Consider the following 16,093-nt stretch of genomic DNA (forward strand, 5'->3'; position numbering starts at 1 on the left):
AAATTATGTAAATTTTCCTTTTAAAAAACCCTAAATTTGGGGAAGGTAACCTTATTCATTACTTTGGCTATTTCCAAATTCTTGTTATTCCAAGAGCATAGACAATTATTAACCACAATGCAAAACCTCCACAAAGAGTTCACGCTATGGCTGGCACACAGGTCCACACATGTCAATTCTCTACCTGGACACCTGGTACAAGATATCCCTATTAAAGAGTACACAGTACTTTTAAAGAGGTCGTTTAAAAGGACCTGTACAAATCTGCCATGCCCACATCCTGAACAAAACGTTTCTTAAAAAGCACTCACTAATTTAGATTCTCCAGCCAGTAGAAAAAAAGCCAAGTCTCCCCACAAAATGTCCTCCTCAGCCTCCAGTCTCCCTGCCCAAATCCACAGCTTCAGTGAAGGTCGTAAATAGTTGAACAAATGTAAACCAGGCCCTATCCTTCTCCTCCAGAAAAAGAGGACGTTTCTGACGGCCCCACAGTGCTTTCACCAGAGGAGACAGTCTTTTCATTTCAAGTTTTGAAGTGGCTTCACCTCTAACCCATATGGGGTCTTCAAGAGTCCAGTCCCCACAGCGTAACTTGTTTAAGGCAGGACGCCTCCTGCCTCTGAATACCAAGAAACCTGCAGGGCAGGTAAGCAGAAGCTAGCCCTTGGGTAAGAATGCTTACCCACGTATTCCTGTTGCATTCGCTTCCCAAAGTTCTCACATTTTAAAAAGTTCAAACAAGGATTCCAAAAGCAAGACACTTCCCCTTGATTAAAGGGCCCTTTCCATTCTTTCGCAGCCACCGCCAGGCAGAGGCGGCGTCCACCTGTGGGGAGGGTCCGGCAGGTGGGCGGCCTCTTGAGGGCCCCGGCCTTCTGGAGACCCCGAGGTGGCACCCAGCCCACGGGGTCGCGGGAGCCGCTGCTGGTGACAGCCGCGCTGGCCGGAGAAGCCTCTTGGGTGGCGGACGCGGCGACGGGGCCGTGGCTCCGGCCAGGGAGGCGCTCCCGGCCCGGCGTCGCCTCCTCCGTCCGGCCCGAGCCTCCGTGGGGCGTACAGGGCCTTGGGCCGCCGCCGCCGCCGCGTGCCCAGCTCAGACTTCAGCCCGGCTGCCGGCGCGACCCTCCCAGGCCATGACCCGGTCCTCCGCGAGCTGTCCTCCACCCCACGCTCCCCGGACACTCACCCCGGAGCCGGGCAGCAACAGCGCCAGCAGCAGCAGCAGCCTGGCCCGCATGGCGTGGAGTGGGCCCTGGCTCCACGCCCGGCCCGCCGACTCCGGGGGCGGTACGGGCGGAGGACAGGGCGGGGGCGGGGGCGTCGCGACCACAGCGCGGCGGCGGCCGAGATTCAGTAGACTCAGAGCTGACTGGGCGGCGGTAGCACCCCCATTCCCAGCCCTATAAGCGCCGGTGCCGCCGCTTCTTCCGGTCAAGGCGGGGCAGGGGGCGGGGAGTGGGCGGAGCCTACACGGAGTGGGCCCAAGACGGGGTAGGGGCAGGCCCTAGGGCGGAGCTGAAGGCGGACCCAGGGTGGGGCCGCCTTGTGGGCGGGGCCTCTAGAGGTGCAGGCGGCCCGCAGGCTGAGGTCCTGCCCCCCTCGCGGCGGTCGTGGCTGCAGGGAAGGATAAGGCCTAGTCCGGCGTCAAGGTGGGAGATTTGCAGGTCCTTCGACAGGCAGAACCACTAACCCCGCCGAGGGACCTGCAGCTTTGGATTTGATCATGGGAAAGACCAGGACATAGGCGGTCCTGGGGTCCAGAAAGCTCCTCTTTGCCTACCCACCGTGGTGGAACCAGTAGGCGAGGTTTACTGAGGCGACACTGGATGCGAGGGTTCCAGAAGCTGACGGGGCATTCCAGCAAAGTCAGGGCTTCTGGAGAGTTCAAGGCCCTAGGGTCCTCCAGCTGTGCCTCCTTTAGTCAGAAGACCCCTTCCTTCCTTTTCTTTGCCCTCAGGAATTCCCCTCAAATCATGTCCAACTGCCATCAGTTCCCTTTGGAATGAACTACAGCCAAGCTACTCACCAAAAATTACAAGCAGGAACCTTTTTAGTGGCTTGTGTCTTGTGTGTTTTATGTGACATTTGTAAATGTGAACTCGTGAAGCTTGAGATGTCATGTGTCACAACTCACTGGAGGGAGTGGGTGGGTTGAGAACTGGTACAAGATCTACTTGAGGGTTATGGGCTGTTAATCGGAATTAAAGAACCAGGCAGCCGTTTAGTCCCTGGGCCCTGAGCTGTCTGTCCTTCTCTGAAACGAAGGGAGAGATAAGGCATGTTTATAATAGGAGAGTAAACTAAGATTCAGAGTACAAGAAAAGATGTCTTACATATCTACCAGGGGGAAAAGAAAAAGGGGCTACTAACTTCTAATTCGTCCAGACTTGCCAGTATGACAGCCTAAGATTTTCCAGGGTTTGAGGGAAGAGTAAGCAATTCTAGAGAAAGCACAAGGAAGCAGTGGGGGACTGACCAGTGTGTGTGCACTGTGACTCAGTCTTACCCAGTGAAAACACAAAATGCTTGAGGTAAGCCCAAATCCTGTGAATAGGGTTCTCCATTCCTAATCCCTTGTGCTTGGATCACAGTCAAGGGACTAATCCCTACCTATGCTGGAGATTCCAACATATTACTTGAATCTTGGCAACTGTCAAAGCAGTAGACACATTTTGAAAAGTGTTACTTGCATGTCTAAATGCAAATGGAGAGGTTTGGAGAGGATTAGTGGAGAGATGTGCTAAGAGAGGCCCCCAGGACTCCTGAGGAGTCTAGAGCCCCCAAAGGAGGCTTTGTTTTGTTTTTTGAGAAAGAGTCTTAACTTTGTTGCCCTCGGTGGAGTGCCGTGGCATCAGAGCTCACAGCAACCTCAGACACTTGGGCTCAAGCGATTCTCTTGCCTCAGCCTCCCGAGTAGCTGGGACTCCAGGCATCTGCCACAACGCCTTTCTACTTTTTAGAAACGAGGTCTTGCTCCAGCTTGAGTTGGTCTTGAACTTGTGAGCTTAGGCTATCCACCCACCTCGGCCTCCCAGAGTGCTGGGTTTATAGGCATGAGCCACCATGCCTGGCCCTCAGAAGGAACTCTTTTTTAAAAGTATTTTTATTTTATTTTATCTTTTCAGAGATGGGATCTTACTCAGTTGCCCAGGACTTTAACTCCTGGGTTGAAGAGATCCTCCTGTGTAGCTGGCACTATGGCCCATACTATGGTGCCTGACTCTTTAACGACTACTTGTCCACCTTGCTAGTTGACAACAAGATCAATAGGATCATGAGCTTGAGAACGTTTAACTGAAAAATGCCACTTTCACATCCCTCCTCTGGTGTTTGTCCTCAAATAGAGTAAATCTAGGTGGGAAAACTCACTGTGCTAGAACTCTGGCAGTACTTTTACCACTCAAAATGTCACTGTGACCTGTAAGCACAGCAGATGAAACACAAAGGGTAATGCTGACCTCAGTCTAACCCATAAATCAGTCTTAAAGACCCTGGAAAAAAGCCATAAAAATCTGTTCCAAGGAGCCTGGGCCAGGTAGGTATATTTACCTTATACATATATGGACCAAATCTCCAGCTTTGTCTGCACTGTTACACATTCACAGAATATCTTATGCATTAGTTAGATCATTCTTAGGCTTAACCTGCCCATGTTTTTCATGCACTTCTCCACTTGATTGGCAACCTAAATAAGCACTGGGTTTATTTGTGGCGGTATCCCCCATAATTTTGCTCCACAGTTAAGTACTGCTTTAGATGGCTTTTTGGTTATGATAAAGCAAAAGCAGGCATCACTGATAAATACACACAGAAATGGGAAAATTTTTAAGGTGCCTTTGAAGTGGACTTGCCCATATAAAAGACCTGAAAATGGGCAGTAAATGACCTTTCTGGAAGTCACATTAAATAACATCAACTAAACAAGGCAAAGGTAATGGTCTTTGTGTAAAGATATGCCTTCTTTTTCCACCAACATAAAATTATTTATATATATACATACACACACACACACACACACACACACACACATCAGATTCCACAAAGACTGCAGCAGGACCCAGGTCTAGAAGCCAGGAGAAAGAGTTCACAAAATCTTATTTTCACTTCTCTTTAAACCAGTGGTTTACCAACTTGGAGAGCTTTTAACAAACAGATTTCTGCTACCTTTTCATTCCCTCTTCCCTACTAATTCAGGACACGCAGGGGTGGAGCCCAGCGACCTGTGTGTTTTACAGTTTCACTGTCCACTGAGGAAGGTCCAGGTAGCCAGTACCTTCAGAGCTAATTCCTGCCCCGTTAGTTCCTTTTATTTATTTTAGCAAATGTCGCCCTCTAGTGGAAGAAATCATGGCCCAGCTAAAGGAGTTGGTGCCTGTCTTGTTTGTGTTTTGAACCCTTCAAAACATCACTTTAAGGGTGGCGCCTATGGCTCAAGAAGTAGGGTGCTGGCCCCATATACCAAAGGTGGTTCAAACCTGGCCCCAGCTAAAAAGCTAAAAAAAAAAACACAAAGTGTCACTTTAAAATGATTGTGAAGTTGATTTGCAGATAGCTATTTAGCGACAGAGTAGTTCCCTTTGAAGAAGACTTGAAGAAAAATGCGAGTAAAACCAGAAAGGTCATGGTTGAAACTCCAGTAACATCTCAAAGGAACAGTGTCTTTATCAGTTTAAGTCAAGTCAGTTTTTTTAGTGATCTCTCTGCTGCTGCCGCTGCTTCCAAGCAGATTAGAAGTAGGTGTTATGGGATAATTAAAATAATAAAGCAAGAGTCCCTGGCAGCAAGTTAAATTCATTTCTCTTTCCTGTCCTAATTAATGTTTAAGGGAAATTTAAAAATCCACTATCACTGTGAGCAGTTTGGTTTTTAGGTAAATGGAACTTTGGTTCTTTCTGTTCTAGGATGACTGCTTTTCAAAAGATTGTGACATGCATTCTGAGAACTTCTCTTTACTACAGAATCCCACCCACCATCCACTACACACTTTCTTATATTGTAAAAGTGATTATTTCTTATCATTGACGTTAATATTTGTTGGCTGTTTGCTGTTATTTAGAAATGTGCAAATACATGCTTTATAAGATCATCTTGTGTTATCTGTACAACAGGTTTGCGGGGTAGGTATTATTAGCCCCATTTTATAGATGATAAAATTTAGAAAGGTTAACAGCCAGGTTGGTAACACACAGTTAGGAAGAGGCACCACCTGGATTAGACCTAGTTATCTTCTTAACCTCAGAGCTTGTCTAGACAGCCCTTGACCCTGTAACATGTTTTGCCAGCACCTGGTTTAGTTCTTGCCCCTTCCCACAGCATTAGGACAAAATGCTGCTATGTGACCTGGAAATGTAGTTAGGCAATAGCCCAGACTGGCATTTCCCCAGAAGGTTGTACAAATAACAGGTAAAGTCTCCTGATCTCATCTTGGAGTTATGTAAAAAAAAAAAAAAAGTGAGGAATATAGCAGCCATCTGGCTTAGAATAGTGAGCTTTCCCCAGGATTTCTGTTGTGAGGGATGGTTCAGACTAATCCCAACTGGTTATCTGTACACTAACTTCTGAGCTATTGTATTTCATGCCCATTTGTGCCAGGTCTACTGCTACTATTGCAAAATTCCCCAAATGTCACCAGTTTATAGTATATTATTTTTCTCAAAAGGACCAACATAGCACCAGTATGGAAATGGCCATCCTCTCAAAGGGACCATCCTCCACTTCCTCACTGCCCAGTCCTTCCTAATCTCCCGGGGTCTGGCTTATTTCCACAGGACTCTCTGGAAACTTCCCTTAAGCAGCTCATAAACATTCTTCCTTTTATAAAATCTTAATGGCCTTGCTTCATCCCTTTTTTTCTGGGTTTCTCTTCAATTCAGGCATATTCAGTTTTTTTCTTGAATGTTTCCTCCTTAGATATAAACATTTTCTGGTTTTCTTTCAAATGTCTCTGTTCTTTTTCCTCCTTCCAGTCTGAAGGTAATTCTTAACGCTTAATATGTAGACTTTACTTGTTTTCTCTCTCCTTTCTCCCTAGGAGAACTAGTTCACTATATTTTATATACCATGTTTTAGAGCAGAAAGAGACTTTACCAAACTCCAGTCAGCTTCATGTTGCAGATGACTTCATCTCTGGCCTCTATGTGATTGACTACCACTCATTCATTCGAGCATTCATTCTTTCAACAAATATCACTGAGGGCTTTTCAGTACAAAGGACTAGTGCCATAAGGGAGTATCAAAGAGTTTGAAAATTGGTAAAAGTGATAGGACACACACAGAAATAACCATGGGCTGACTGTGGAAAAGTGAGATAAGGTGAGAACAAACTCCGAGAAACAGAACTATGATGGCCAAGAGGAAAATCAATTGGTGGAAGGAAGGAGGAGGAATAGTTAGAGCAGGGATGGCTTCATGGAAGAAGTGGTGTCTGAACGAACCATCTGTCAGATTTGATAGGGAAAGGACTTTCTAGGGGGACTAGGATCTGAACAAAGGCGTGGGGAAAGGAAAGCACTTGTAGCTTCACAAAAATCCAAGACGATTCACCAGGGGGTTTGCACTTGGCTGGGAGACAGGAAGATAAGCTGGGTGGTGTGGACACCTGCTCAGCCTGGACCAATCATAATACTCTGTTGTGGTAACTAGTTTCCAAAGATATCCCCAAACAATTTGAGCCCTCGTATATACACATGCTGCTCTTCCCATCAAAAGGTGTAACTTATTTTCCCTTCTTTTGAATCTGGAGTGGCACTATGACTAGCTTTCACCAGAAGTGACATTCTGGGACTTCCCAGTCCAGGTCTTAAGAAGCCTGGCAACTTCCGTTTCCTTTCTTTTAAAATACTCACTCTTGAGACACTCCCTCTTGGAATTTTGCCACCCTGATAGAAAATGCCCAAGCCACATACAGGCACATAGAGGAGAATGGAGCTGCTGTAATCAAGAGCTCCCAGCTGCCAGCCATCTGGGTGAGCCATCCTGGGTGCTCTGGCCCAATCAAGCCCCAGAGAAGACCTGAGTTGACACCTTAGCAGAAGAACTTTCAAGCTGAGCCCAGTCAACTCACAGAATGATGAGAAAAAAATAACATGGCTATTGTTTTAAACTACTGAGTTTGCCAGATGTGGTGGCACTCTGGGAGGCTGAGGTGGGTGGATTGCTTGAGCTCAGGCTGAGCAAGAGTGAGACCCCCATCTCTACTTAAAATAGAAAAACTAGCTGGGTGTTGTGGCAGGTACCAATAGTCCCAGTTACTTGGGAGGCTTAGGCAAGAAGATCACTTAAGACCAAGAGTTTGAGGTTATTGTGAGCTATGATGCCATAGCACTCTACCGAGGATGACAGAATGAGACTCTGTCTCAAAAAAGAAAAAAACTGGCTTGGCACACATAGCTCAGTGAGTAGGGAGCAGGCCACATACACAGAAGTGGTGGGTTTGAGCCCAGCCTGGGCCTGTTAAACAACAAAGACAATTGTAGCCGGTAGTCCTAGCTATTTGGGAGGCTGAGACAACAGAATCACTTAAGCCCAAGAGTTTGAGGTTACTGTGAGCTGTGACGCCATAGTGCTCTACCAAGGGCAAAATAGTGAGACTCTGTCTAAAAAAAACCCAAAAACTTAAAATATTGTTAAAACTTAAAATATTGTGGCTTGGCGCCTGTGGTTCAAGTGGCTAAGGTGCCAGCCACATACACCTGAGCTGGCGGGTTCGAATCCAGCCTAGGCCCGCCAAGCAACAATGACAGCTGCAACCAAAAAAAAAAAAAAAAAAAAAAGCTGGGTCTTGTGGCGGGCGCCTGTAGTCCCAGTTACTTGGGAGGCAGAGGCAGGTGAATCACTTGAGCCCAGGAGTTGGAGGTTGCTGTGAGCTGTGATGCCACAGCACTCTACCCAAGGCTACAGCTTGAGGCTCTGTCTCAAAAAAAAACAAACATAGCCAGGTGTTGTGGTGGGCGCCTGTAGTCCCAGCTACTTGGGAGGCTGAGGCAAGAGAATTGGTTAAGCCCAGGAGTTGGAGGTTGCTGTGAGCTGTGTGAGGCCACGGCACTCTACTGAGGGCCATAAAGTGAGACTCTGTCTCTACAATAAAAAAACAAACAAACAAAACAAAACAAACAAACAAAAAAAAACCTTAAAATATTGTTCAAACAACGACAACTGCAACACAAAAAATAGCCGGGTGTTGTGGCGGGCGCCTGTGGTCCCAACTACTTGGAAAGCTGAGGCAAGAGAATTGCTTAAGCCCAAGAGTTTGAGGTTGCTGTGAGCTGTGACGCCACAGTACTCTACTGAGGGCGAAATAGAGCTATGAAGATAGACTCATTTCTGGGCGGCGCCTGTGGCTCAGAGAGTAGGGCGCCGGCCCCATATGCCAAGGGTGGCGGGTTCAAACCCATCCCTGGCCAAACTGCAACAACAAAAAAAAAATAGCCGGGCGTTGTGGCAGGCGCCTGTAGTCCCAGCTGCTCGGGAGGCTGAGACAAGAGAATCGCGTAAGCCCAAGAGTTACAGGTTGCTGTGAGCCGTGTGACGCCACGGCACTCTACCCGAGGGTGGTACAGTGAGACTCTGTCTCTACAAAAAAACAGACTCATTTCCTTCCTGGTGGCAAAGCCAGGAGGTGTGAGGCCCAGGAGCTGCCTCTGTCCTATAAAGAAAGTAAACTCAGGGTGGCACCTGTGGCTCAGTGAGTAGGGCATGGGCCCCATATACCAAGGGTAGTGGGTTCAAACCCAGCCCCGGCCAAACTGTAACAACAAAAAAATAGCCAGGCGTTGTGGCAGGTGCCTGTGGTCCCAGCTACTCGGGAGGCTGAGGCAAGAGAATCACCTAAGCCCAGGAACTAGAGGTTGCTGTGAACTGTGACACCATTGCACTCTACAGAGGGCTACGAAGTAAAACTCTGTCTCTAAAAAAAAAAGAGAGAGAAAGTAAACTCAAAAGAAAGAAGTTGATAAGGAAAGACAAGAACTAATGTAGTCAGAGAATCCTGAACAAGTCTGAGTTCTGATTCTGTACTAGTAGGCCTGCGATCAGCCCACCCCACTCCACTTCCCTAGTCAACTGAATATTCCCTATTTACCCCAGTTAGTTTGAGTTAGGTTTTCATCACTTAACAACCAATAAGCCTTGATTAAAATGCTGGGTCAGGATTTCTGAGGTCTAAATCAATACGTATATTTGATTACACCTGGCTCATGGCCACCTCTCAATCAAGGACAGTTTTCTTTCTCCTTTTCTCTTGCCTACCCATATCCATACCTACAGAAATCTCTGTGGTCAAAGCAGGGAGAAAAGAGATGAAAAAGTGCATTAAACCCTAGGGTTTTGTTATTTTACCTCCAATCACTTTGTGAGCTCCCTGAGGGCAAGGACTGTTTATTTGTATTCCTAGTTCCAGTGCCCAGAACAGGCTCAAATGCCAAAGAGGGACTTTTAAAATGTTCATTCAAAGAACAAATGATGAAATGCTGTATCTTTATCTGAGGCAGGAGGGAAGGATGGCTACAGACAGGTTGGGGCAGATAAGAGGGAAGTTGAGGGAAATCATACAAGATGATTTTGGTCCCTTCCACTCTAGGCCCTTCGGCTTCCACACCACCCCTCCCTCCACACACACACCCAACAGCAAGTCCCCATGCTGGCTGGACAGTCATTTCAGACAATGTCGTCTGTCTTCCCCCATCTTTCATCCTGACGAGCTTGTTTTGCTCTCTCTTCGCATGAACTCCCTTCCACACTTGCCTCAGGTCCCTCCAAACCCCATGCTCTTCTTGCCTCTCCACAGCACACTTGAACCTAGCCGTGGCACACTTAAATTATGTTGATCAAAAAAAAAATAAAAAGAAAGAATATACTTACTGTGCTTTGAACTTCTTTTGAAAGTAATTTCATTAATGATCTTTAAAAATTGTTGTGGCACACCTAAGATGCACACCAGCTGAACTTCACTGTCCTAGAGCCTCAGACCCTGGGTCTTCTGTGTGGTTTTTGGTTTAGTCTACTATTTCAGGTTAGGATTCCGCTCTGCTTTTCCTTTACCTGGTCCCTTGGTTCACTGGAGTGAGAAGTGAGCAGTGTGAATGTTGGATGTACTCAGCCTTCTCATATAACAAGGCAGAGTTTTGACTAAAACAAGCACTTCAGGAGGCTGCATGGTATAGTGATCAAGGGCATAACTTTAAAATCAAACTGCCATAAGTTCAAATCTCGGCTCTGCTTGGCCATTTATTAATTGCGTAAATGTCAAGAAATTACATAATTTTACTGAGCTTTGGTTCTCTAATTGTCCTGACATTTGGGACTAAAAGACAGAAATAATATTACCAGGCCTGTCCTGAGAATTATAGCTAAAATATGTAAGCTGTCTTACCCAGAGGAGGCACTCTAACTGGTAGCTCATGTTATTCTTACTGGGGAGAGAAATCTGGACCATACAATTGTCACTCCTAGGAGCTTGAACTTGATCAGACCATGTCACTCTCCTGCTTAAAACCACAAATGCCTTCCTTTGCTCTTAGAAAGTCCAAGACCTTCACTATGAACCACAGGCTGTGTGAATGGCCCGTCTGCCTCACCTGCCTCGTTCACTCCACTCTCCCCTGTTCTCCATTCTTCTGCTGCTGTCACTTTCAGCTCCAGAAAGGAGCATGTCCCTCCCCACGTCAGGGCTTCCCACATCTAACAATAAGCAAAGTCTCTAACTTCCAACTCCCCTAAATTGCTATTCGTTAGGAATGTGTGTGTAGAGGTAAGGAGAAGAAAGAAAGGCATAGTAAATACCTTTGTGCTATGGCAGCCGTTCTCAACCTGTGGGTCGCCACCCCTTTTTTCCATTTGTAACAACACGGCAATTAGGAAGGTTGAGAACCACTATGCTATGGTGTTGCTTTGTTCTTAACTTTGAAAATCAGAAAAATGTGCCTTTAAAATTAAACAATGTGTTGGGTTATCACTCCTTAAAATCATATGTTTTCTTACCATTCACTTAAAAAATCATTTTTTAGGGGGGGCGCCTGTGGCTCAGCGAGTAGGGCACCGGCCCCATGTGCAGAGGGTGGCAGGTTCAAGCCCAGCCTCAGCCAAACTGCAACAAAAAAAATAGCCGGGCGTTGTGGCGGGCGCCTGTAGTCCCAGCTACTTGGGAGGCTGAGTCAAGAGAATCGCCTAAGCCCAAGGATTTGGAGGTTGCTGTGAGCTGTGTGACGCCACGGCACTCTACCGAGGGCCATAAGGTGGGACTCTGTCTCTACAAAAAAAAAAAGATTATTTTTTATTTTTTAGAGATGAGGTCTCACTCTCTTGACTAGGCTGGGGTGCAGTAGCACTATCATAGATCACTGTAACTTCAAAGTCCTTGGCTCAAGGGATCCTCTGCCTCAGCCTCCCAAATAGCTGGGACTAGACAGGCATGCCACCATGCTCAGCTAATTTTTTAAAAAATTTTTTGGTAGAGATGGGGTGTCCTTATGTTGCCCAGACTGGTTTTGAACTCCTAGCCTCAAGTGATTCTCCTGCCTTAGCTTCCCAAAGTGATGGAATTACAGGTGTGAGCTACCATACCTTCCGTAATGCATCCCCCCCCCCCTTTATTTGAAGATAGGGTCTCACTCTGTTGTTAGGGCTTGAGTGCAGGGGCATCATCATCTAGCTCTGGGAGGATCCAGAATAAGTAAAACAATCAGCATTTTCTCTTGCCTCCCACAATGATTAGTTCTGGGATGAGCCCATGATATTAAAAATCTTCAGTGGAGGGCCAGGTACTTGAGTACAGGAATTCAAAGTCAGCCAGAGTGACATAGCAAGACCCTGTCTCTATAAAAATGAGAAAAAATAGCCAGGTTTTGTGGTGCATATTTTCTTACCACAACGGAATTAAACTAGATATTATTAACAACAAGATATCTGGAAAATTGCTGACGATTTAGAAATGAAACCTCTCCCTCTTAAATAACCCATGGGTCAGAGAAGAAATCATGATGGAAATTAGAAAATATGTTTAATTGAATGTTAATGAAAACACAATATAATATGTAGAATACCTCCAAAGCAGTCCTCAGAGTGAAAATTATAAATTTGAATTTTTTATATTACAAAAGGTCTCAAATTAATGATCTAAGCACCCATTTTAAAAAACTTGGGGGCGGTGCCTGTGGCTCAGTGAGTAGGGCGCTGGCCCCATATACCGAGGGTGGCGGGTTCAAGCCCACCCCAGCCAAACTGCAACAACAACAAAAAAATAGCCAGGGAATGTGGTGGGCGCCTATAGTCCCAGCTACTCGGGAGGCTGAGGCAAGAGAATCACCTAAGCCCAGGAGCTGTAGGTTGCTGTGAGCTGTGACGTCATAGGACTCTACAGAGAGCAACAAAGTGAGACTCTGTCTCTAAACAAACAAACGAACAAACAAACTTGGAGAAGAGCTAATTACACTCAAACTAAGTAGAAGAAAGGAAATAATAAATATGAGTGGAAATAAATTTTTAAAAACCAGAAGTTAAAAACTGATAAATCTCTAGCTAGACTGATCAAGGGGAAAAAACCAACTAACATCAGGAATGAAAGAGGGGCCATCATTAGAGATCCTACAGACATTAAAAGGATAATAAGGGAATAGTATAAACAACATTTTGCCAAAAAATTCATATCTTAGGATGACATGGAAAAATTCCTTAATAGTAACAAATTATAAAAACTGACACAAGAAAAAATTTTAAATCTGAACAACTTTGTACCTATTAAGGAAATTTAATTCATAATTTAAAATCTTCTCACACCTATAATCCCAGCATGTTGGAAAGCCAAAGCAGGAGGAGCCCTTGAAGACAGGGGTTCAAGACCACTTGGGTAACACAGTGAGACCCTATCTCTACAAAAAATTTGCTTAGTGTAGTGGCACCTGCCTGGAGTTCCAGCTACTCAGGAGGCTGAGGCAGGAGGATCACTTGAGCCCAAGAGTTCAAGCGTACAGTGAGCTATGATCATGTCACTGCACTTCAGCCTGGGCAACCAGCAAGATTCTCTCATAAATAAGTAGATAGATAGATGGATAAATAAATACTTAAAAACAAAAAGAAAAGAAACATTTCCCAACCACTTTTATGAAGCCAGCATTACCAATGCTAATACCAAAAATATTACAAGAAAATCAGAACAATACTCTTTAAAATATACATATTAACCAAAAGATATCTTAATTAAGCTTGATCTAATTATTCTACATGTGTGCATATATATATCATAAAATCACCTACATATACAATTATTATTTGTCAATTAAATATATACAATAGAGTTCAGAAATAAACCCACACATATATGGTCAACTGATTTTTTTTTTTAAATGAACCTTATAAGATATCAATGTAAAAGGATATTCTTTTCAACAAATGGTGCTGGAACAGTTGGATATTCATACACTAACAAATGAACCTAAAACACTTATCTTTCATGATACACAAAAATTAACTTGCAAAAGATAATAGACACAAATATAAGAGCAAGCACTATAAAACTTCTAGAAGAAAACGTAGAAGAAAAACCTTAGTGGTCTGTACTGGGCAAAGATTTCTTAGATAAGATACCAGAAGCAGTATCTATAAAAGAAAAATATTGATAAATTAGATTTCATCAAAATTAAAAGTGTCACCACTTTGAAAGATACTATCAAGAAAACAAAAAAGCAAATAGATCAGGAGAAGATTTAGAACACAGGATAAGGAATTAGGCCTAGATATAAAGAACCTATACAACTCATTAATAAGAAAATAATTTTAAAAGTTGGTAGGTGATCTGAACACTTTACAAAAGGAGATATGCTAATGGTCACTGAAAAAGCTTATGAAAAGAGTTCAACAGCTTTAGTTGACAAAGCAAGAGCCTGTACACAATAAGGCGCATCCACTAAAATGGCTAAACTTAAGAGTGTCGATACCAAGTGTTGACTAGGATTTAAAGCAATTAGAACTATTATACATTGCTGGTGGGAATGTAAAATGGCACAACTACTTTGAGAAACAGTTTGGCAGTTTCCTAAAAAGTTAAAGATACAAACTTTTCACATGATCCTGTAATTCACTCCCAAATGAAATGGAAACAAATGTCCATGAAGACTTCTATACATCCCCATCACGCCAGTCCTTTAAAAAGTTTTGTTTTGTTTTTTAATCACTAAAAATGTGCCAGGTGACTGACTTTTAATTTACTTAATCCTTACAACTTTCAGGGGGATATTCCTAATTTTCAGAAATTGAGGGTCAGAAAGGTTAAATGACCAAGGTCAGAGAGCGAATGCATCACAAACTCAGGATATGGTTGCAATCTGCTCTCTTGAAAAGACAAGCTCTTTCCACCACTACAGGTTATGCTGAACTCGGGGCAGTTTTGTTCAATTTTACTCCTCAACTCCTAACCCAGCTCTTGGCACAGAATTATCTCATACCAGTTAGGCATTACTTGTCTCCTGTTGTTTGTAAAGCTTTCTTTTGTGTACCGCAGAGACGTGCGCCAACTACACGCCTGCGAAGATGTCAAAATAAACCCCGAAGCGGTCAAGACGCCGCGCCACTCAAACGCTCAGCGCCTCCTAGACGCCCACCTCTATGGTTGGTATGAGAGCTGTCTATACGCTGGAGGACTCAGCAAACATGACCAATCGTCAGACCACCTTAAACGCACGTGGTCGAAGTTTGACTTACTATTGGTTAATAGCGGCAAAGCCCGCCCAACCACCTCCGGTCTGCTCCTTTAAGTAAACGCTGTAGGCGCTACCCGTTCTTTCCGCGGTTGCAAAACTAGTGAGGTGAGGTGTGACTGCCGAGTTGGCCGTACGGCCGGGTGGGCCCGGTAGCAGGGAGGGAGGCGCGCGGCTGGCTGGCCGTGATGACTTTCCCATAAAAGCACGTGTTAGACTGCTGACGCGGGTGATGCGAACTGGAGTCTGAGCCGGCCGGAGCGGAGGCGGAGGCGGGGGTGGGACAGGCCGAGGGGCGCACCCCGCTCACCTTTCGCGGTCGATCTTACAGGTCCCGGTCTGGCCGAAGACGTCGGATCGCAGCATCCCACGCGCTTCTTTGTTCCCTGCCCCTAATTCCCTTCAATAAAACGCTTTGAACCCAACGCTGGTGTCGGTGTGAGTCGTTGGCGACGCGCTGCCTTTGAGCCCCGTTGCGCTTCCTCGTAGCGCCGGGGGTCAGGCTGCAGCGCCAGAGCACAGGCTTGCGTATAACTGGGGCCGCCTGCCCTCACCGCGGGCGGCCCTTTTAACCGCGAGCGACACGGCGGCGGCTGCCGTGGCTACGGATGGGCCGTTTTCCAGGCATTTTGCGACGGCTGGTACCGGTTCGCGGCCTGTGAGGAACTGGGCCGCAGAACTCCGCTTCCCTCACCCCGCCTTGGGGAAGTTGTCCTTGAAACGTAGGAACCGGACCGCGGGGCGGACGAGCAAGGAAAGGTGCTTTATCTGTATTTACGGCGGCTCCACACACCATCTCAGTGCTCTGCCTCCCGCCATCCCATCCGGGGGTAACACGAAACCGGTCCCAGGTGCCCAAAAGGTTGGTTGATGCATTGTTAACACAAAGGATGAAATGTCCGGGTATGTGTGTGTGTGTGGGGGGGTGTTGTAGCCTCTGCGCAGTGAGTGACCGGCATGTACACCCGTACATTCCTCTGCTTTCCCTGAGTTGCGCTGGGTAGGTTGTGTCTTAAGTCCCAAGCTGTCATCCCTCAGTGGTCAGTGAAAGACGGAGGTTTAGTTAAACAGTGTAGGATGGCGGAGCACTCATGCTCGACAGGAAGGTCTGAGGATGAATGAATTTTAATTCTCCGCTAAGGTAATGTCATCACCTATTTACAAATACTGCCATGCAAGCAAACTGCTTATTTAGGTCTGGGGCTTAAGCTTTGAGCATATTAAAACACGAGGTTGTGAAGATGTTATACGTAGGTGGGTATAACATGAGGAACCTAAATAATACATAAGTCACCTGTTCATAGTCCACCTTCTACTGATGTCAGATCTTCACGTGGACTTCAGGTACTGAGCATCTGAATAGTGGGTGGTAATGGTGGGCAAGGAGTCACAAGTACTTTACATTC

The 16,093-nt window shown here is 45.7% G+C and overlaps 1 protein-coding gene and 2 non-coding genes across 3 annotated transcripts in view; 2 read left to right on the forward strand and 1 right to left on the reverse strand.

Moving 5' to 3' along the window:
* Positions 1 to 1,384, reverse strand: part of ERN1 (endoplasmic reticulum to nucleus signaling 1) — a 93,321-nt gene extending 91,937 nt beyond the window's left edge. The window contains exon 1 of the mRNA XM_053567670.1: positions 1,187 to 1,384. Within this exon, the coding sequence (XP_053423645.1) occupies positions 1,187 to 1,237 (51 nt within the window). The 5' untranslated portion in view covers positions 1,238 to 1,384. The remainder of the gene's footprint in view (positions 1 to 1,186) is intronic.
* A 13,485-nt stretch (positions 1,385 to 14,869) lies between these two features.
* On the forward strand, positions 14,870 to 14,939 carry LOC128571435 (small nucleolar RNA SNORD104). The gene has a single exon (XR_008375850.1). It is a non-coding gene; the product is annotated as a small nucleolar RNA SNORD104 (small nucleolar RNA).
* Positions 14,940 to 15,141: 202 nt separating this feature from the next.
* Positions 15,142 to 15,274, forward strand: LOC128571471 (small nucleolar RNA SNORA76). Its single transcript, XR_008375878.1, has one exon. It is a non-coding gene; the product is annotated as a small nucleolar RNA SNORA76 (small nucleolar RNA).
* Positions 15,275 to 16,093: the final 819 nt, after the last annotated feature.

The sequence above is a fragment of the Nycticebus coucang genome, chromosome 18 (assembly GCF_027406575.1).
Source record: "Nycticebus coucang isolate mNycCou1 chromosome 18, mNycCou1.pri, whole genome shotgun sequence".
Lineage (NCBI taxonomy): Eukaryota > Metazoa > Chordata > Mammalia > Primates > Lorisidae > Nycticebus > Nycticebus coucang.